Below are 20,590 nucleotides of genomic sequence, written 5' to 3'. Positions count from 1 at the left end.
CTTTGGGTGGCTCAGTCCTCGGCCGCAGCCTCCGGCTCTGCTGTCTCCTCCGTCCCGGCAGGTCTCAGAGGAGGCTGGCTTGGTGCTGCCCAGGGCCAGCTCTCCCTCCTCCCTCCTCATCCTCGCTTGCCCAGATTTCCAGTTCTCCTCCTCCTCCTCCGAGCTTAGCACAGGCCTAGGGACGCCTTCCGTCTATTTGTCTAGTGTCCGCCTCTCCCGACCAGACGGCCAGCCTCCTGGGTGCAGGGCCCCCACCCGTCTCGCCACAGCTGTGCTCCTAGGGTCTGGCACATGCTGCCCGCGCGTGACCGATGTGCTGCCGGTGACTGTGGTGATAGGCTGCTTAGGCCTCCAGGACCCCGAGGACTGCTGTCGCCGTCTGGTCCAGACCCACTCCCCGGTGCTGCTTCGGAGCTGCAGGGACCGCTGGGGGCCTGCCCTGCATCATGGGGGCGGGTCTCGGGGCCAAGAGGTGGGTGGTGGGAAGCAGGGTAAAGTCCAGGGCTGGGGGCGGGGGGGCTCATTCACGTGTGGCCCTAACACGTGCGATGCTAAATCAAGCTGACCATTTGCTACACAAAACATGTCCTGCCCTCCGACTTGGACAAATACGGGTTCAAAATGCCCTGGAAGGCCAGGTCTGGATTCAGAAATCTTGACTCTTCGGGGTTTTGGAGCAGAGCTTGGTTTCATGGGAAGAGCAGGCCCGAGGGCGGCCCCTTCCCTTCTTGCCCACAGCTCCGTCCCACACTGTGAAGGGCTTGCTCGCTCGTGTGGCAGCCCGGCTCCATGTGTGGGCTCCCCACTGACCCCCAAAGCTGCCCTCAGACGTAGGCGTAGGGGTGCAGCCACCGGCTCCTTGGTCCATCTTCGGGAGGATGAACAGAAAAGGGCTTGCACAGGTCCCAGATTCCCATTTGGACGGAGAACTGTATTCTGGATTCCCGGAGGGTGTTCTAGAAGGGCCAGAGTGAGTGAGCTCCAGGGGGATGCACCCTCGGCTCCTTGCCTGCAGAGGAGAGTCACAGCAGGCTTGCCGGGGTGGAAGGGTGACACCAGCTGCACCCGTGGCCTCTGGGAGTAACCGGACACGGAACAGACCAGCGGACGTCCTGCTGTATCTGTGCTTGTCCCATGCAACCTCCGGAAGAATGAACCCTCCAGTGACTGAGCCCGGAGCTGGCTGAGGCTCTAGCAGGTGACCCTGGCCTTCTGGGCGAGTCATGTGTGAGAGCTCTACGGCTCCTCCTGACTGCTGTCCCTCTGCTGTGCCACCCGGACGGGAAGCTACGGACAACCTGCCAGCCTGGGCACTGGTCACCCCAAAGCCTGGTGCTGCTCTGGGCGGCCTGCCCCCGGAATCCACGGGTCCGAGCTTCTTCAGTCCCTGCCGGCTGAAGCTTTACTCCCAGCCGGGGTCTCTGCCCCTTTTGTCGCTTCCTTTGGGGACCCGACTGGCCCTCTGTGGGGACAGGCCAGGAGATGCCTTTGAGCGCATGCTGGGGGCCATATTATGGTTTATGGTTTACGCCCTGGAATCAATAGGTTGTTGCATTGCCTCCCCGCTGGGCTGCAAGCTCGTTCGTTGGGGGCAGGGGTTGGGACACCACTATTCAGACTTCCCCACGTCCCGGTGGGTTCTGGCACAGAAGGGGACCAGCAGGCGAGCAGTCAAGAGCAGTCAACACCTACTGACTGAACAGATAAATGCATTTCGTTCCCTACAGATTCTGGCTCAAACTTCCTCTTTGTCCTTTCTTTTGTTAAACCTGTACCCCTTCCTACAAGATGCCTTGCGACTCTTCTCCACCCCCGAGAGGGAGGATCCCTGAGCCCCGCCAGGCCCCATCAAGCTCAGTCTGCTTGCTGGCAGTGTTAATCTTCAGGGAGCCGCGTGGGCGCAGAAACAGGACACATTTCTTCCATGGTGGCCCCGAGGATGTTGTAATCCCAAGGCCGTGTGGCTTTGTCCTTTCTGAGCCCCAGTTCACCACTGTTTTCTTTGGTCCTCGGAGCGCTATGGACTGAATGTCTGTATCGCCCCCAAAATTCATGTACTGAAACCTAATTCCCAAAGCGATGGTGTTTGGAGGTGGGGCCTTTGAGGGGAGATGAGGTCCTGAGGGTGGAGCCTGGTGAGCCCCTCAGCAGAGGCCCCCCCAGAGCCCCCTCACCCCCACCGCCACGCGAGGGCCCCGTGGGAAGGTGGCCACCCCTCCCTGAACCCGGAAGCAGGCTGGGCTCTCACCCGACACCAAATCTGCGGGTGCCTTGACCTCAGGTTTTCCAGCCTCCGGAACCACGGGAAGTAAATCCCTGTTGTGTACCAGCCACCCGGACTGCGGTAGCTACCTACGGCTTTCTAAAAATGTCCTTCTTTTGCTTTAATTAAAACCAGAGTTGGTTTCTGTTCTTTGCATCCAGAGAGCTCCGATGCCAGGGTTTTCACATTATTCTTAGATATTCTGAAGCACGTGGTGGCTTCAGCGGCCACAGGTACTCTTTTGGCTTATTCGGCTGATGTCCTGTTGGTTCGTGCGTTCCGGGAGGCAGTATTAGGACTTTCCGCCCATCTCTCCTCCTTTTCGGTCCCGATACAGCCCCCGAGCAGCGCGCCCACGACAGGACAGTTCCTCGTCCGCGGGAGGCCGCTCCTTCCGTCGGCCTCCTGGACTCCGCCGTCACCCGTTCTTTCTGTCCTGACTTTGTACTTAGTTTGTGATGTGGGGGAGGAAGTTACGGGTCGTCTGGGGCCGGCGTGGCTAACAGGTTTCGTCTTGGCCCCCAACCTCAATCAACTGGCCGGAGTCACTTGAGCGTCGCGGGGCCCGTGGACTCCGCGGGAAGAGTGTGTCATAAGGATCATGCACGCCCGACATGGTCCGGAGGGCAGACGGCTGTGCACACGCACCCGTATTTGTCCTTCCTGGTCGAACGCAGCTTCCCACCCGCCAGGAGGAGCCTCAGGTCTGTGGGATTGCTCCGGGATGGTCTCTGCTCGAGCCACTGGGCGGAACAGCTCACGTCCCGTCAGGCCCCCATCTGTCAGGAAGGTCTCCCGGCCCGACGGCACAGGGACGGGGGCGCGGCGGGATAAACCCAGGCCCACGCCGCCTCTGCCGCCGCCGGTTATGCGACTCCAGGAGTGACACTGTCCCTGGGCTCGGCTCTCTCTCCACCAGCGAAATGAGAAACTGAACTGAGAAACCGCAAGATTTCCTTCCAGCTCAGCGTAGACCATCTGCCTTCGGTTCAGGCCATGACCCCGGGGTCTGGATCCTTCTCAGTCCTCCGGCTGTACGGGAGCTCTCCCGCCTCTGCCTGGGCCTTGCCTTCTCTCTGTTCTCAAGAATACAGTATGGCCGGTCTTTAATCATACTCTCACAGGATTTCTTTTGTCAGAAGTGGCACCTGCTCGGGGGACGGGTCTGGTCGCGCAGGGCAGCGGATCCCCTCCTGCCTGCGACGAGTCCCAGCCTCCTCCCACCTCCCTCGGGGCTCCCAGGGTGAAGGAAGGCGCCGGCCTGACCAGAAGCGCCCAGGTGCAGCCACCCCAGCTCCGGCGGGAGGGGAGGCACCCGCCGAGGCCCGCCCGGAGCTGGGGTGGATGCACTGGGCGCTTCTGGGGGGCGCCCTTCATTCACCCTGGGAGCCGAGGAGGTGCAGGGAGCTGGGGAGTCGAGGCTGGAGGGGGATGGTGCTTGCGCGGAAGACCAGTGGCTAACCAGCCGAGCAGGTGCCACTTCTTGACAAAAATGGAAGATTTGCCAGAGAGGCTGTTTGCGAAAGATGTATTTTTTAAAGATTTTATTTATTTATTCTTGAGAGACAGAGAGAGAGGCAGAGACACAGGCAGAGGGAGATGCAGGCTCCCTGCGGGGAGCCCGATGCAGGACTCGATCCCAGGACCCCGGGGTCATGGCCTGAACCGAAGGCAGATGGTCTACCGCTGAGCCACCCAGCTACTCCATAAAAAAATATTTTACTGAATATTCCTATCTTTGATAAAAAAAAAAGAAAAAAAAAGCCAAACAAACCAACCACGTCTCTCTCGCCCTTCTCTTGCTGTGCCCCCCCTCCGTTCCCTCTGACATCATGTCATGCGACCCCCTGCCTTAGCAGCTCTTGCTTTTGTGCTTTGCACAGAACAGGTGCAGAGGCTCGTGCTCCGAGGGGAATGTCATGAAAACAAAGAAAAGCAAAACCAGAGGGACAGGGTTCTGGCCCAACGCCGAGCCTACTGGAAATAATGGTGTCAATGTCTGACACCCAACAGACGGGGGTGCTCCCGCTACCCTAACCCCAGGGAGCTGTGTTCTGAGAACCACCAGGTCCCCCGCGCTGTGGCCCCCGTCCATCACTCGGACGCCCCCCGTTGCCCTCTCGGCTTGACCCAGCCGCCCCGGCCTCCGCTGTATTCCTCAAAGACACTAACCATGCTCCCAGCTCAGGGCCTTTGCACCTTCCGGTTACTCTTTGCCCGCCCACCCCACGGTTCAGTCCACCTTGTTCTCTAGGCTTTTCCTCTGCTTTATCTTCTCACTGGAACCCACCAACTCCTGACATGCGCTTCCTTGCTTATTGTGTTTCCAGAATATAAACGCCATGAAGGAAGGACGGTGCACTGTTCACTTCTGAGTCCTCGGTGCCTCAAGGGGTACCCAGCATATGCTGAGCCTTCAGTCGATATTTGTTCTGTGTGACCTGGAAACCATGAATCCCAATGCTTATTAGCGTAAACACTGTTCCCTCAGAAGTACTTTGAGTTTTTTTGGGTGGAGGGTTAATTAGTCCACTAGCTGGCAAGTGAATCATGGGGGATAGGAACACCCATTTGTGTGAGCAGCATGGGTCTCTTTTAAAAGGCCCTGATGCATCACATCATAAAACCCCTGGCTGAATGAGGTCACTAAGATTTAAGTCATAAAGGGAGAACTGTGGTGGGGCCCACGTCTAGAATTGCTCTCACCTGAGGCGGGGCCCAGGCGATGAAGGGAAGACGGGTGGAGGCTATGGGGCATATGCGTGTGTGCGTGTGCGTGTGTTTCCCCCACACAACCACCGTGGCTCCTTGCTAGACCCGGGCTTTCTCTTCCACGTCATTTTTAGGGACTGAGGCCAGTTTTGCATGAGAAATCAGTGGCCTCCAGGGAATGCCTCCAGGTGGCAGGAGGGGGCAACACAAGCTGCCAGGTTGGGAGGCCACGTGCACTGCTCAGGGGGACTGGGGGGTTGGGGGGAAGGTGAGGGGAGACAACGGGCCAGGAAAGGCAAGAGGGCAAGATGAAGACTGGTGACCAGCTGGGGACCTCAGAGCAGAGCCAGAGGCAGGGAAATTCCAGAGCTAGTCGAGCGGATGAGTGGAGATGTGAATCTAGAGGCCGATGGGGCTGGCCGGCGTCAGAGGCGAAGTGACTGCCCAGAAACTGGGGGTCGAGGGGTGATCCTTGCACAGGAGTGACCTAGTGGGTGGAGCGATGGAAGCTGCCCAGGGAAAATGCTTCGAAGCCCACCCCTGTTCCTTCAGTGCCTCCTTCCTCTCCATGATCGAGACTTGAGTGAGGTCCCAGAAAAGAATCTGGTTGCACCAGAGAAGGAATAACGGTGGAACTCACCATCCGTGAAGCCCCACCTAGAAGTTTCCAGTGGTCGTGTCCCAGTTTTTCCAGACAGGACCACCGAGTGGCAGATACTGTTTTCCAAAGGCAGCCACATCCCACATGCTCTCCTTTGACAGTGACCTTGGCCGTCTTCACACTGAGCGCTGGAGTCCTTGTCTCCTCCCCTTCTGCACGTGCATCTGAACGGGAGCGTAGCAGACTCTAGGAGGGCCCCGCACCTGTTCCGTCCATATTTGTCTTTCTGCTTCACTTTTCCAGGCTCCTCACCTTCTTGGTCTCAGGCAGAGACACTCAGGCTGAGCTGCTTTGCTTGAAGCTGTGCGAGAGCTTTGTGTTGGCGGGGGGCAAATTTAATGTCTCTTTTCCAGGTCACTGTGCTTGGGAGTGAGGAGAGAATCTCAAACCCTAGCCCCAGATCCTACAGGATGCACGGTGGGCAGCAGAGACAGAGGAAATGTCGCTAATAGGGTGTTACCTGCAAGATGGCACCCATCCCGACCGGGATACGTCGACGACCCCTTGATGGTCTCTACCTGCAAATTACCTTTGAGGGGCCACGAACTCAGCTGACCTGACGGCCCTTCTGGCGGGAAAGAGAATCCCCTGTCCCGCATCTCTCACCTTCATCTATTTCTAGATTTTTGTTCTCATGAAAATGCTTTGGACATCAGGAAACATCAAGGTCTTAAAGTACAGGGGCTGGGCTGGGGCCGGAGCTGCAAGTGGGAGATTCTGGGTTTCCCTGTTACTTTCACCGTCTAACGTCTTTCAGAGTCTGGGACCCAGACTGGGGCAATCCTTTGGTGCCAGTTAGTGACCACTTGCGTCGGTCTGCTAGGGTCACCACAACAAGATGTCACAGAATGGGCGGCTTTCACAACAGAACTGTATTTTCTCATAATCTTGGACACTAAAAGCGCGAGATCAAGGTGTCGGCAGGTCTAGTTTCTTCTGAGGCCTCTCTCCTGGCTCGTAGATGTCTTCCTTCTCTCCGTGTCCTCCCATGGCCTTTTCTCTGGGCGTGCGTCCCTGGGGTCTCTCCTTCTTTTATAAGGACACCAGTCATATTGGATTAGGGCCCATCCCAATTACGTGGTGTGATTTTAATGATCTCTTTTCCAGATACAGTCTTATTCTGAGGTATTGGGGGTTAAGACTTCCACACGTGGATTTTGAAGAGACGAACCCAGTCTACAACAATACGTCATGGGCAGTGGTGGTGGCTGGTGGGGGTGGTGGCGGTGAATGCCCAGGCCTATTTACGTCTCTGGAGAACGTCCGGCGTCTTTGAGGGGGTGGTCTGTTGTCTTGCCCCAAGCAGAGCCAGGACCTGCAAGGAGGAGGGGGAGAAGAAGGGGATGCGGAAGGTTGTGCCAGTGTTTTCTGCTTGGCGGCTCCCAGTGCAAGAGCTGGGAGCTCCTGGAGGTGGGACAGGAGTCTCATGGGAGGTATGAGGACCTGGTGGTTTCCAGACACCAGCCACGTCCATCGTGCTTGGGCAGTGCGCTTCCTGATGGCCCAGGCAAGTTTACGTCGTCCTTCAAGGCAGACCCTACACCAGGGAGCTCTCTGTCTCTGGAGCCACTCTGTCAGCACAGACGTTCTTGTGCTTCTTCCCTGCAAAGAGATTAGGAAGGTTATCCCTCCAGTGTTTGGAATCTTAGCATCTTTGGCTTGGCCCGAAGCCACCCAGACGGCCTGCAGTGGACATCCCCACAAAGCCCAGGTCCGTGGCGTGTTTCTGTCAGTGGCGGGGCATCGTGGGGTCGGGGCAGGGGCTGAGCTGGAGGGATGGCCGCGTCTCGGAGTTTCCCCTGTTGTCTCCTCTTCGAGAAGGAGACCTTATCAGCCCCTAACCAGAGATAGCGTTTCCTCCGGGAGAATTTCCCAGGGAGTGGAGGCAAGAAGGGGTTGGGATTCGTCTAGACGTCTACTCTGCCAACCCTTATCCAGACCAGCGCTGTTCCGGGAACCACTGCTAGGTGCCCACCGGTAAGCCAGCTTTTGCCCTTAAGGGGCTGAGCGTTCAGGGGCAGAGCAAGTGCAGGGAGCACGGAGGCCAGGGTAGCAATGGAGAGCAGAGGGAGAGCACCAAGCCTGCCCAGGCCAGGGGAGGACGTCAGGAAGGCTTCCTGGAGAGACGCAGCCTTGGAGATTGTGGGGGAGGCAGGCATGTGAAGAGGGGGCATTGGGTGGGAGCCCACGGAAAGTGAGTTCCAGGCAGGGAGAGGGGCACGTGCAAAGGCCTGAAGAGACAGAGAAGACAAGAGTCTCGAAGAGCTGCTGAGGAAACTCCACGTAGCTCAGTGCGATTGGAGACCAGAGCATGAGCCAGGAGATGGGGTGGCAGAGGGAAGACAGGGGGCCATCCGAAGCTGAAAATGGGGGCGGCCCAGCCCTGCCCTCCCCCCTATAGGCCCCTCCCCCGCACGCCCCTGGCACCTCGGACCGCCTACCTGAGTAGTAGGAGTGCCAGGCGGACAGGAGACCAGCCAGGGTCAGGAGCAGGGAGACGGGCAGCACCACCAGCAGCACATCTCTGTAGGACTTTCCTGGGACCGGACACGGAGGCGGCAGGGTCAGGGGAGGGCTTGAGCTTCACAATCCCTCGACCACTGACCCCTGGCCCTTGGCATACCTGCCTCGCGAAGGCAGCTCTCCCAAGGGGTGACGGTGGCCAAGTCCCAGCTGACGGGGTTGGAGACAATGCAGGAATAGGCCACGCTCTTGTCTCCTGGTCCCAGTGAAACCCTCAGCGCCTGTCCATCCGTGAAGAGGCCGCTTGGTTCGATACCGAAGTCAGTGGGCCCCTCCCGTCGCCAGCTATAGGTTATGTCACTGATGTTGGGGGCCCAGCAGGACAGGAACACCTGGCAAGTCTTGGGGGGATGGGCGTCCCCTGGTGCAGCAATGAATACTTGTACCACGGGCCTGGGCACTGAGTCTAGGTGAGAACAGTAGAGCACGCATGGGTTGTGGTGGTACTGGCGGGGCGTATAGGGCCGGCTGTGGGATCCACGCAGGGTTAGGGGTCCCCTCTGACTAGCCCTCTCTTGCTCTGGAACCTAGTCTGGTTTCCCACTGCCCACAGGGCAGCAGCTGAATCCCTTCTATCTGGTATTCAAAATCCTTCATGAACCGGTTGATGGCAACCTCTCCGGGGTAACCTCCTGCTGGTCTTACTCACCAACCCTAATTAATTTCCAGTTCTCCCAAGCGTGCCATGCTTTTGTCTATCTTGCATGCCGTCCTGTGGCTCAGCTGTGCATATATGCCTTTCCCTTCTCTCCCTCCAGGAAACTCCTAGCAACCCTTCAAGACCCAGCTCGGACACGTTGCTTACTGTTCCGATTATGAAGCTTTCCCGGATACCGCAGGCTCCGAAGACCCCAAGAACTCTGCCCTCGTCATAGCACTTATGACATACTCGTCAGACAGATGCTGGGCATGTATTAAATCAGGTAAGAAAACAAACACATTCCTGGGCTATTAGGGCTCCTAGTTTGGTGAAGAAGACAGGTTCTGACAAGACGGAATAATTAAGGAAATAATTACAAGGGTATAAAGCGCTGTGAAGGAGACCAGGGGTGGGTTTGCTATCTTCATTACCTAGCCCTCTCGGTGCTCAGCCACCTAGATCAGGGAACAAACTGGAGTCCCAGCATCCCAGGCTGTGGCTCCCCTGTCCTATATAGGTTGACGAGTAAATCCTGAGTCTCTGTGGCAATGGGGCCAGCGGGAGAGCACTCTGGCGACCACGGGAGGGCTCTGTCTCTGACAGCATTCCAAAGTCAAGCAGAGTAAAACCTCATTAATGCCAGCTCAATGTGGTGGGATTTGTGATATGGAAAGGGAAGGATTTGCTGGGCGCACTAATAGTATAAACAAAGATCACCGTGTGTGTTTGTGGGGGGGGGGCGGTATTTACACTACTTCAGAGGACAAGCTGCTTCCAAACACGATCAGACACAGTAGAAACACCCATTGACATTTCTAGTAACTGATCTGCTAATTCAAATCATTCTTATCTATTGTCAAAGCAGAGCTCCCAAGGACGGCTGCTTGGCAGCTTTGTGCAATTAGTTCTAATCACGCTATGTATTTGGAAGCAATAAAACAGCAATTTCCTTAAAATCTGTAATTCAGATGCTGAGAACAAGGCATTTTAGAGCTTAGTGGTGTGGGTGCTGCGCGTATTATCACATTCAACGTCCTCATTTCACATGTGCAGCAGCTGAGACTCAGAATAGGAAGAGGCTCCAGGGCTGCCTGTGTAGTTGTGCAGGGTATTCACGGCATAGGGCCACTGGGCTAAGGGGGTAACAGGTAAAGGTGGGGCTGCTGAAATCCAGCCAGCACCCTGCCTGCCAAGCTGTGCAACTTGAGGGCTGTGTGCACCCGGGACACACACCCGATGGCACACTTGCACCCCGAGGGGCTCACCCAAGGACAACCAGCCAGCTGTCCCTGGGTTAGTGGTGGAGGCGGCAGGTCCTGTCTCCTTCCCGGTTTACTACTGCCTTTCTCTCCCTCACTGTCTTCCTCTTCCCAGCTGTCATTTCTACTTTTCATTCTTAAAATTAGACCTTTTTCTCCCCACTTCTCTACCAAATTTCTGAGGTCTTATTTAAATAGTGGTTTGGGGTGCCTCACATGCCTTTCCCAAGTCACTAGGTAGATAAATGAGAGCTAAAAGGCCATTTTTTCTTGATCAGCAGAAGTATGGTGGAGATGGGGGCAGTAGAGGTGGAGGTAGAGGTGATGGTGGTGGGAGAGGTGATGGTGGAGGCAGTGATGGTTGAGAAGATGACGGTGGAGGTGGTGGAGGTGGCAGTAGAGGTGGTGGAGATGGAGGTGGTGGTGGTGGAGGTGATGGAGGAGGTGACGGTGGAGGTTATGGTGATGGAGGTGATGGTGGAGGTGGTGATGGTGATGGAGGTGACAGTGGAGGAGGTGATGGTGGTGGAGGTGACGGTGGTGGAGGTGATGGTGATGGAGGTGATAGTGGAGGAGGTGACAGTGGAGGAGGTGATGGTGGAGGTGATGGTGGAGATGACAGTGGTGGAGGTGATGGTGATGGTGATGGAGATGATCGTTGAGGAGGTGATGGTGGAAGTGGTGATGGTGGAGGTGATGGTGGAGGATGTGATGGTGGAGGTAGTGTAGGTGGCAGTAGAGGTGGTGGAGATGGAGATGGTGGTGGTTGAGGTGGTGTGGTGGTGGAGGTGACGGTGGAGGAGGTGAAGGTGGAGGTGATGGTGGAGGAGGTGATGGTGGAGGTGGTGGAGGTGGCAGTTGATGTGGTGGTGGTGGAGGTGACAGTGGAGGAGGTGAAGGTGGAGGTGATGGTGATGGAGGTGATGGTGATGGAGGTGATGGTGGAAGTGGTGGAGGTGGCTGTTGACGTAGTGGAGATGGAGGTGATGGTGGTGGAGGTGCTGGTTGAGGAGATGATGGTGAAGGTGGTGGTGGTGGTAGAGGTGGTGGAGGTGAAGTTGCTGGAAAGAAGGGCCCGTCCAGCACCCAGTGAGGCCAGTCACCCCAGCAAGGTGCTGAAGGTGCCGCATCCTGCAAGCCAGGGGAGCTGAAGGCCCCCCCCCCCGGCCCCCCCGCCCACAGGGGGCGGGACGTCCACATAGCTGCTGTTTTCGGGCTGTCAGTCCGGGGCTGGTTTGTTTCGCAACAGAGAATAACTGAGGGAACCCATGAATGTCCTATAGTCAAAAATCTCTAAACACATCTGAGAGAACTTTTAAAGCCATATAAGCCTTCGTGCTTTAGTCACACTTCAATTTTTTTTTTTTTATTTATGATAGTCACAGAGAGAGAGAGAGAGAGAGAGAGAGAGAGAGAGACATGGGCAGAGGGAGAAGCAGGCTCCATGCACTGGGAGCCCGACGTGGGATTCGATCCTGGGACTCCAGGATCGCGCCCTGGGCCAAAGGCAGGCGCCAAACCGCTGCGCCACCCAGGGATCCCCACACTTCAATTTTTAATAAAAAACACGTATCAACGTTTGCTCGGCAACACTTTTTTCCCTTGTTAGTGGTTCGCCTAATGATGGCACATGGTGTAATCTTAGATTTTCGGCTCCCGGGGCCACACCTCCGTCTCCGACGCTCGCCCCGAGAGCCGCGTGTTTGCCTCTGTCGGCATCTACCGTAGAATTACTTATGGGCCCTTTTGCAAGTGAGAAAGGTGACTGTGCTACGGAGGCTTTGATCGTGTCAAGGCCACGGAGCCAAGCAAAGACGCCCGCTGCCTGAGTTGGGGCAAGGACTCCGGGGTGACAAGGCCAGCTGCGTCACGCGGGAACTCACCTGGGGCAGCCAAGGGTGTCTCAGGTGGGCTACGGGGAGCAGCCGTGTGGGGCACTAGCTGTGAGGTCAGAGCCCAGAGGCCCTGGAAGCCTGCGTTCCCCACTCCCAGGGCGCGGGGACCCCCCCCACCTCCCCCGGAGGCCAGCAGGCAGCCGGAGGGCCCGTGGTGCTCACTCACCGTACACCTTGAGCTGCAGGACCCGGGTGCAGGCCCTGCCGCCCGTGTCCACGAGCAGCACCGAGAAGTTGCCGCTGTCCCCAGACTCCAGGGACTGGAGCTCCAGGCTGAGGTTGCTGTGAAGCTGGGCTCGGCCCAGGAAGCGGGAGCGGTACAGGGTCTCGGGGAAGCCCCGGAAAAACGTGGCCAGGAGCTCCTCCGAAGGCCAGAGAGATCTCCAGATGGCCTCTCGGACCTGGAAGCCAGCAGGGCGCTCTACCTCCAGCAGCACCGAGCCCCCAACTTGGCCGTGCACTGGGATGCGGGGGGCCGCCGCGGAGAGCAGCACTGGGGCGCGGGGGGCCGCCGTGGGGAGCAGTGCTGAAAGAACTGAAATGACGGAGTCCTCACTTCCTGGCCCGAGGCTCCCCACCGCCCCCTCGCACAGCAGGGCCCCTCTCCCCACCCCCCTCCACCCACACCCCGCATGAAACCCGAAGGGAGAGGATCCCCTTTCAGCTCCGGCTTGGGCTTCGGAGGAGGTGATGGAGGAGGTGATTAAGTCAAGTATGGGGATGGGGTGGAGGGAGGGCCTGGGAGAGCAGGGGTGGGGGGGGCCTTGGGAGGCTGGGGGGGAAGTGCTGAAGCTGAGAGCGGATGGGAGTGGGGAGCGGCCAAGGGGAGGGAGGCAGGGCGGACTGGAGGGGGTGGTGGTGGTGGTGGGGAGCCTCACAGGCAGAGGGGAGGCGCCTACAAAGGCCCTGAGTGGGGGGAGCGTGCTCCCTGGAACTGAGGGAAGCTCTCTGCAGGGAGGAAGCAGGGGGCGGTGGGAGCGTCACCCTCAGGGCTGGGATTAACGGCTGAGACCTGAGAGGCTGGTTAGGAAGCCGCAGTGGCAGGGGTGTGGGCTGCACTGGAGCCTGGCCCCCCACCTGCAGAGTGGCAGGGGGGGGGCGGGGAGAGGGGGGCCGGGGCGGCTGGGAGGGATAAGTGAGAGGAGCTGAGGGCTCAGGTGCTGGTCGCTGGGGTCTGGTCATGGAGGGGACCATGGTTCTCTGCCATCGGGTGGGGACACACTGAGTTTAGGTGTGTGGAGGTGGGGGGGGGTCCCCTGCGGGCCGGGCCCTGCTGCCTTTCTGGGGGGATTGCTGCCTCCCCGACCTCCCGTCCCTCAGGGCAGCCGGGAGGGGTGCTCCCCTCTGTCCCTCTCTCGTCATCACCTGCGGCTGTGACACCACCAGGTCCCCTTGTCCCCTTCGTACCCCTCGCCCACCCCTGTTTAGGGGGCGCAGGGAGGAGCAGCTCAGTGCATCTTACTGGCTGGAGCAGGGCTCCCTGGGGACCCAGTGGCACCGGCGCAGGGGGTGCAGGGGTGCAGGGCCCCGGGCAGGCGGGAGGCGCACATGCACACAGAAGGGAAGGGTGCCTCTCGGGGCCCTGGGCTCCCTCCTGCCCCGGCTCTGCTGCCAACGAAGGGGGGACGCAGCCCATGAGCCTGGTCCCTCCGTCTTCTCACCCCCACCGCCGGGAGCCGATGTGCCTCGCATCTGGTTACCATTTGGGGCCACTTGCCTTCCGTGTCCAAGGGTTTGAAAGATCCGTGAACCACAGTTTCCTTTTTTTTTTTTTTTTTTTTTTTTTTTTGGTGAGGGCTTCCCTGCACATGTTTGGGCTTTGGGAGGCCACACGGCCAGGAGCCCAGGTGGGGACACTGGGCAGAGTCGTCTCAAAGTCCCCCTGGGTCCCTGGCGGGGGCCTGGGTGCCCTGGTCCTCCCGCGTGCCCTGTCCTGCCCCCTGGGCTTGGGGCGCTGACCTGTCACGTGAGCTGCTTGCTAACGGGGGGGGGGGGGGGCAGGTGCAGACAGGACAGGGATGGCCCGCGTGCCGCCCTGCCCGCAGCACCCTGGTGGGCCGTGCCCGGCCCCCTGCGCCAGCTGTCGCCCCTCACCCCTCCCCGATCCGCCTCCCTCCGCGGACCCGCAGGGAGCAGCCTGGGTGCAGAGGCGTCCTTCACGGCCTGAGCCCGCTGCCCCGCCCGCCGTCTCCCTCACCCTCCTCACAACCGTCCCTTTCCAGACCACTGGTGCCACCAGCCTCCGGTTTTACCCCCCGCCCGGGGCCACGGCACAGCCCACGGCTCGAGGACGCGGATGCTGCTAGGCTGCCGCCCCAGGTCCCGCGGCTCGGCTGGTCCCTGTCGCCAAGGAAGCGTTTCATTCTTCCCCGACCCCCCTCCGCCCCCGGGGTCCCGCCTGGGGACGGCTGGTGGCTGCCCGGCTGGTGGCTTACCTCCCCAGAGGAGCAGCGTCCGCAGGGAGCCCATGGCCGCCTTGGTCCGCGAGGCCCGCGGCTCCTTCCACAGCCCCCGATCCAGGACACCCGGGTCAAGGGGACGCGCGGGAGGAGGCCGCGGTCCTTCTGGAAAGTCCCATGTTCAGAAGGAGGAATCTTGACTCAGATCAAGATGCCCCGAAAGTGAAAATATCCCGAGTAAAGTGGAAGTTGGCCACCGGCCTCGCTGGGCTGTCTCGGGCGCTCTTGGAAGTCACCTCTCTTGCCCCGCGATTGCCCAACAGGCCCCAACGGCCCACGACCTCCTGCCGATGCGCCAGCGCCCCCGCCCCCCGCCCCCCGCCGGCTGCCCTTCCTGCCGCAGCCACGGGCCCTCCGGATTGCCATTCCCTTTGTTACTTCCCTAAAATTCCTTCGCACCTCCCACCGCCCAAGCGGGGCGCCCCACGAGTCTGGGTGGAGGTGGACTGCACGATGCCGAGGTGTCCAGCCGGGCCCGGGTGGGTGTGGGAGGCAGGCGCTGGTGTCTCCTGGAGCAGGTGGCGGCCAGTCACCCCCTGGGCACAGGAGTCCTGGGGCGGCTCCATCCCAGCAGGAAGGCAACTGCCACCTTCCCAGCCTCCCCGTCCCAGCCTCACGGCCTTGTCCTGGACGGGAAGCCGGGAAGCCGAGGAAGGGAGAGGAGGGGGTCGGACAGTCGGGGACATCCCACCCCTCGGAGGGAAGAATGGCTGCTTGCAGGTTCTGAGCAGGATAATTGTCCCGTGCGGGGACAGGTGACAGTGCAGGGTGCGCGGAGGCCCCGGGCTGGGCGGTAAAAGGACCCCCCCGCCCCCCCAAGGTCCCAGAGTGAGGGAGACTCTGGCAGCGGGGTCTGGGGGAGCTCGGAGACAGGGCGGCGGTGGCTCAGGCTGCAGCTCCAGTGTGCACCTGTCCCTCCGCCCACGTCCAAGATGCACACCTGTCCCTCTGCTGACATCCACAGCGCACACCTGTCCCTCAGCCCACGTCCACGGTGCACACCTGTCCCTCAGCCCATGTCCACGGTGCACACCTGTCCCTCAGCCCACATCCAAGACGCACACCTGTCCCTCAGCCCACGTCCATGGTGCACACCTGTCCCTCTGCCCATGTCCACGGTGCACACCTGTCCCTCAGCCCACGTCCAAGATGCACACCTGTCCCTCAGCCCACGTCCACGGCGCACATCTGTCCCTCAGCCCACATCCACAGTGCACACCTGTCCCTCAGCCCATGTCCATGGTGCACACCTGTCCTCAGCCCACGTCCACGGTGCACACCTGTCTCTCAGCCCACGTCCAGGGCCTGCACCTGTCCTCAGCCCACATCCACGGTGCACACCTGTCCTCAGCCCACGTCCATGGCCTGCACCTGTCCTCAGCCCACGTCCACGGTGCACACCTGTCCCTGAGCCCACATCCATGGCCTGCACCTGTCCTCAGCCCACGTCCACGGCGCACACCTGTCCCTCAGCCCAGCCTCAAAATGCCGAGCTGCATTTTGAATCCATCATGCACCTGTGTCCACAGCGCACACCTGTCCCTCAGCCCACGTCCACGGTGCACACCTGTCCTCAGCCCACGTCCACGGTGCACACCTGTCCTCAGCCCACATCCACGGCCCGCACCTGTCCTCAGCCCACGTCCACGGTGCACACCTGTCCCTCAGCCCATGTCAGGAGCTCCCCTCAGCAGGGCGCAGGGACACGGGAACCGGAGTTCGCGGCCCAGCACAGCCCGCAGGGGACGAGGAGCCTGGATCTTCCCGGCCCGTGCTCCCCGTCTGTCCTTCCCATCATCGCGGTCCATGCAAAGATGAAGGACGCAGCGCTGCGTGGTAGCTGCTGATTTGGGTAAGGACGTTGAAGGCCTCATTTTCCAGCCAAATCTCACATACACTTGGAACTGGAAGGAATCCGGGGATCTGCAAACTGCCTGGTTCGGGGAAGGGCCACGCTCCACTGACGTGGTTTGTGTCTAAAGCCACCTGGGAAGCAAGGACGGTGGCCGGGGACGGTCAGACCAGGGGTGCTGGTGGGGGCAGCTGTGAGGCCCGCGCTCCCTGCCCCCACCCCGGGGGTGACCTGGCCCCACAGACCCGGTCCCAGGCCCCCAGCCTGAGCAGGCCACTCCCCATGGCTGGGTGCCTGCACTTAGCTCCGACTCAGGGAGAAAGAGCGTTTTGCAGCCAGAGCCCGGCAGGGTGTGTGGGGGGTGTGGGGGGCGCCGTGGGCCCGTCCCTGGTCTGCGGGTCCATCCCCTGCCGCCCGCGAGGCTCCCATTCCCGGGGCGCCGGGGTCTCCGGGACCAGCCGCAGCCGCTGCCCCGAGCACTGGCAAGGGGCTGGCGTCTCCTTGGACACCTCTGCTTTCTCTGTGTTCTTTTGGGGATTTTCTTTTCCTTCAACTTTCTTAGTAATCCTTCATTAAAAAAAAAAAAATCCCAGTTCATTCTTTTCTGCAGGAAGGGGAGAGGATATGTTCAGCTGTGCCCACAGAAGTGGGGTGGGGAGGGGTCCCGGGGAAGGAGCGCAGCGCAGGCGGGTGCTGCAGGGGAGCGAGCGTGTGAGCGAGCATCCTGTGGGGTCGGGCTTCTCACCCACCGTGTCGTGTCCGAGGAGCCGAGCTGCCTTTTGAATCCATCGTGCGCCTGTGCTTTTGCAGACTTCAGGGAAGAGCAATCTACTTAAAAGACAAATAAAAGGAGACACACAAAACATAAGCCCTGTTTTTTTTTTTTTTTTTTTTAATGATCAAACCAGCAAATTGCTCTGCGAGCTGGCTGGAGAGCTGGGCGCGCTGGCTGGTGGTCGGTTCTGCTCCCGCCCGTAGCCGGCATCCGGGGGTCACTCCCGGCAGGTGCCCGAGCTCAGGGAGGGGCCCCGGGACGGCTGGGGGGCCGCCTCTCCTGTCCGGACGGTGCCTTGACTCCTCACAGCCTGGGGTAGGGGAGGGCGTCTCCTGATGGACCGGGAGGACTCGCTTCTAGAAGGCCCGGCGCTGGCTCCCAGCCTGGCGGAGGTCGGAGGTCAGAGCGGCCGCAGGGAGGGCCCAGCGAGGAGGCGCGGGAGCAAGCGGGCCGGAGAGGCTGGGCCAGGGCAAGGCCGGTGGGGGCTGCGAAGGAGGAGAAGGCTCGCGTCCCAGTCCCAGCCGCTCCTCTGTCTTATCCGGTGACATCTTATCCCAAAGTCCAGGCTTTTGGGGACTCTGTTCCACGAAGTGCCTTTCGGAGGCAGACCGGGCCTTGCAGACTTTGATGTGCGCACGGACCGCCGCCGTCCTATGTAAGTGGAGACTGGGACTCGGCGGTGGGGGCGTCCCTCAGGAAGCTCAAGGATGAACAGTCCGTTCAACGGGGAGGCCGGGGGTGGGTGGGGTGGCTTCTTCCCCGGAGAGGGGGCTGGGGGCGGGACTGGGGCCGGAGGGCGTCCAGGGCTCATCCCCTGGTCACTAGCCCCCACCTCTCGCGTCAAGGACTGTGGACCCCACGAGCCAAAGCAAACCAGCCATCAGGCCCCACGGCGACCGGGACCGGGGCGTAGCAGGAAACAGACCCATCCACTCCTCTCAAGGGATAGAGTCTACGGCTCAGATGTGAGCACTTGAGGGGTGACTGCAGTTTGGGGGTTTGGGGCAACCTCAGTCCCATGAACCTGGGAGCCCGGAAGGGGGTCTGAACAGAAGTGGGACGCGTGGAAGGCAGGGTTCGGGGTCCCCGGGGGGCTCTGGCTCTGGTTGAGAATCCCGAGATGCCACCGGGCTGGGTCGTTTCCCCCAACTCCTGGACTCCCCGGGTCCTGCGCCCCCTGGCCACTCGGGCCTCAGCGACAGCTTGCCAGTAGGAAATGCTTTCCCGGAGCGGCCGGGCCGGCCCCGCGGGGTGCACAGACTAACGCTCTCTCCGTCGGGGTGAGGCCAGGCCCTTGCCCAGACCTGAGGGCCACCGACAGGTGCGTAGAGGGAAGGCCCTCCCCCCCTCCACTCCCGCAGGAAGACATCGGTGGCCTCCGTGGCCTGTCCCCTGCTTGAAGCCCTGCCTGGTGTTCCTGTTCTTGCTCCCGGGGTTCACCGAGGGGTTCCTTGAGCCTCCTGGGGACCCCACCAGGACGCCGGGCTCCCTCGCTGCTGGGCTCAGGGGTCAGGGACTTGCAGAGGGGTTGGGGTCCCCGCTGGCCCCCTGGGGAGCGCTGGAGGCCGCGGTGGGTGGTGCTGGGGCGGTGCCATCAGTAGTACAGGGCTTCCTCGAAGTTCCCAGGGTGGGAGGTGCTTCGTGGGTCCTGCTTCTTGTCTTGGGCCTTGTGGCTGGAACGTCAGCAAGCCGGGAGCATCTCACCTCGGTGTAGATGACAGACATGCCCTGTGGGACAGTCAGGTCAGGAAGAGGAGGCGGATGTAACACGGACGGTGAGGGGCGAGCCGGGCTCCAACTCACCCAGGTCCTCGAGGCTGGCTCGGCAGGCCGGGCTGCGGGGCAGAGAGAAGCCCTCGGGTTAGGGTGTGTGGCTCCCCATGCCCCTGCTGCCCCCCAGGCTGGCTGCCCACCCCTCACTGCACGGACCAGCCCAGGGAACGCTGTTCCCCCTTTTTGCTCCTCAGGACCCCTCACCACCATCCGAACACAGGTGGGCCCAGGACCCAGGAGGCCGAGGTCTGCGCTGCTCCACCACGGCCCAGCTGCGTGACGGCAGGCCAGCCTCGGCCCTGGGACCCCGGCCTCCCCAGCCGGGGGGAAGGAGCTGCGAGCAGCCCGCCCTGCCCCACCCCGGATCACGCCTTTTCGCCCGCACCGTGTTGCCCTGCCAGGATTATTCTTACGAGCTTTTAAAGATTTTATTTATTTAAGAAAGAGAGAGGGAGAGAGGGGGAGAGAGAGCGAGCGGGAGAGCGAGAGCGCACAGCAGGGGGAGCAGCAGGCAGAGGGAGAAGCAGGCTCCCCGAGGGGAGCCCCACGTGGACTCGATCCCAGGACCCCGGGGTCACGCCCTGGGCCGAAGGCAGACGCACAACCACTGAGCCCCCCAGGCTCCCCCGTCCTGCGAGGACTAAAACAACCATATTTCCTTATTTTGTCCATGAAAAAGCGCATAGGGTTGGCTTCTTCCTTCCTTCCTTGTGTGCGAGTCTCCCTATAACTCCGGTCTGGAGGGAGCGGTGCCCACGTGTGCCCCCATCTGCCCGCCGGCCCCGGAGTCCACGAGTGCCCCCGTCTGTCTCTTCCTCCAGTGCCCTTCGTGGAGGGAGCAGAAAGCCGGGGCCGATGCAAACCCATTTTACAGACCAGTAGTGGAAATCTCAGCAAAACGAAAACAAAAAGCCTCCCATTCTGGGGTGCCTGTTACACACGAGATGGTGCTCAAGGCGTCTAGAACCCGTGTTCCGGGCCCAGGGGTTTCCAACGGCCTTGCAAAGTAGGCAGCACCTCCACTGAATGGACCAGGCGCAGAAGCTCAAGCACCTTGCCCCGTCGCACAGTGAGTACACGGAGTCAGGATTTGAACTCAGGTCTGACTGACTCCGAAGCCCCTACTCTTCCTAGGACGCCCCCTTGCCGTCCTCTCCAACTCGACTCCCCCCATCCTGAGTCTGGGATCTGCGGCTGAAGTGCACGGTCTTCCTGGCTCCTCTCAGACCCGGGAATGTCCTGCTGAGTCTTCTACTCTGGGGTGAAGACCAGCTGCATCATTCCTTCTTCTCCCTTCTTTGTTCCTCCGCAGGGCTCAGAAAAAGGCAAAAAATCTCCCTGGTTCCAGTGGGAGCAGTGGTGGTGTGTGGAGATGATGTTGAAGACGGTCATGATGTGGGATCCCTGGGGGGCTCAGCGGTTGAGCGCCTGCCTTTGGCCCAGGGTGTGACCCCGGGGTCCTGGGATCGAGTTCCGATCGAGCTCCTACCGGGAGGCTGCTTCTCCCTCTGCCTGTCTCTGCCTCTCTCTCTGTGTGTCTCTCATGAATAAATTAATAAAATCTTTAAAAATAAAAGATAGTCATTATGGTGGACGTAGTGATGTTTGTGGTAGGGGTGTTGGTGGTGATGGTAGTGGTGGTGATGGGGGTGTTGTTGGTGATGGTGGCAATGGTGGCTATGGTGGTGGTGGAGGTGAAGGGGGTGATGGTGGTGATGGTGGGGTGGTGGAGGTAGTGTTGATGGTAGTGGTAATGGTATTGGTGGTGATGGGGGTGG

General features: G+C 60.4%; 1 protein-coding gene and 2 long non-coding RNA genes across 6 annotated transcripts; 2 read left to right on the top strand and 1 right to left on the bottom strand.

Moving 5' to 3' along the window:
- Window positions 1-3,792: 3,792 nt before the first annotated feature.
- Window positions 3,793-14,676, bottom strand: SLAMF8 (SLAM family member 8). Of its 3 annotated transcripts, none has more exons than XR_012026019.1 (6): window positions 14,389-14,676; window positions 12,120-12,488; window positions 8,260-8,565; window positions 8,078-8,173; window positions 5,616-7,238; window positions 3,793-4,704 (listed from the first exon to the last, which is right to left on the bottom strand). XR_012026019.1 is itself a non-coding variant. In XM_072815115.1 (5 exons), the coding sequence occupies exons 1-5, from the start codon at window positions 14,420-14,422 to the stop codon at window positions 7,174-7,176; spliced, it is 870 nt and encodes a 289-aa protein (XP_072671216.1). In that variant the 5' UTR covers window positions 14,423-14,676; the 3' UTR covers window positions 3,793-7,173. The 3 variants fall into 3 exon arrangements, 1 of the variants encoding a protein (XP_072671216.1); XR_012026018.1 differs by having other exon boundaries at window positions 3,793-6,951; window positions 7,080-7,238; XM_072815115.1 differs by having other exon boundaries at window positions 3,793-7,238.
- On the top strand, window positions 4,951-9,612 carry LOC140627067 (uncharacterized). 2 transcript variants are annotated; one of them, XR_012026021.1, is made up of 4 exons: window positions 4,951-5,193; window positions 5,990-7,347; window positions 7,458-7,613; window positions 8,918-9,612. It is a non-coding gene; the product is annotated as an uncharacterized lncRNA (long non-coding RNA). The 2 variants fall into 2 exon arrangements; XR_012026020.1 differs by having other exon boundaries at window positions 5,990-7,613.
- A 3,208-nt stretch (window positions 14,677-17,884) lies between the features above and the next one.
- Window positions 17,885-20,343, top strand: LOC140627057 (uncharacterized). The gene is made up of 3 exons (XR_012026014.1): window positions 17,885-18,004; window positions 19,634-19,881; window positions 20,125-20,343. It is a non-coding gene; the product is annotated as an uncharacterized lncRNA (long non-coding RNA).
- Window positions 20,344-20,590: the final 247 nt, after the last annotated feature.

Source organism: Canis lupus, chromosome 38, assembly GCF_048164855.1.
Source record: "Canis lupus baileyi chromosome 38, mCanLup2.hap1, whole genome shotgun sequence".
Lineage (NCBI taxonomy): Eukaryota > Metazoa > Chordata > Mammalia > Carnivora > Canidae > Canis > Canis lupus.
This window is presented reverse-complemented; position numbering and strand designations above follow the sequence as displayed.

Excerpts from the sequence above, each read along its gene's own strand:
- SLAMF8 (XM_072815115.1), bottom strand. The coding sequence starts at position 14,422 with ATGGGCTCCCTGCGGACGCTGCTCCTCTGGGGAG. Across the intron at positions 12,489-14,388 it reads GACGCTGCTCCTCTGGGGAG|TTCTTTCAGCACTGCTCCCC; the intron begins GTAAGCCACCAG and ends CCGTCATTTCAG. Across the intron at positions 8,566-12,119 it reads CCTGCAGCTCAAGGTGTACG|ACTCAGTGCCCAGGCCCGTG; the intron begins GTGAGTGAGCAC and ends GTTCTCACCTAG.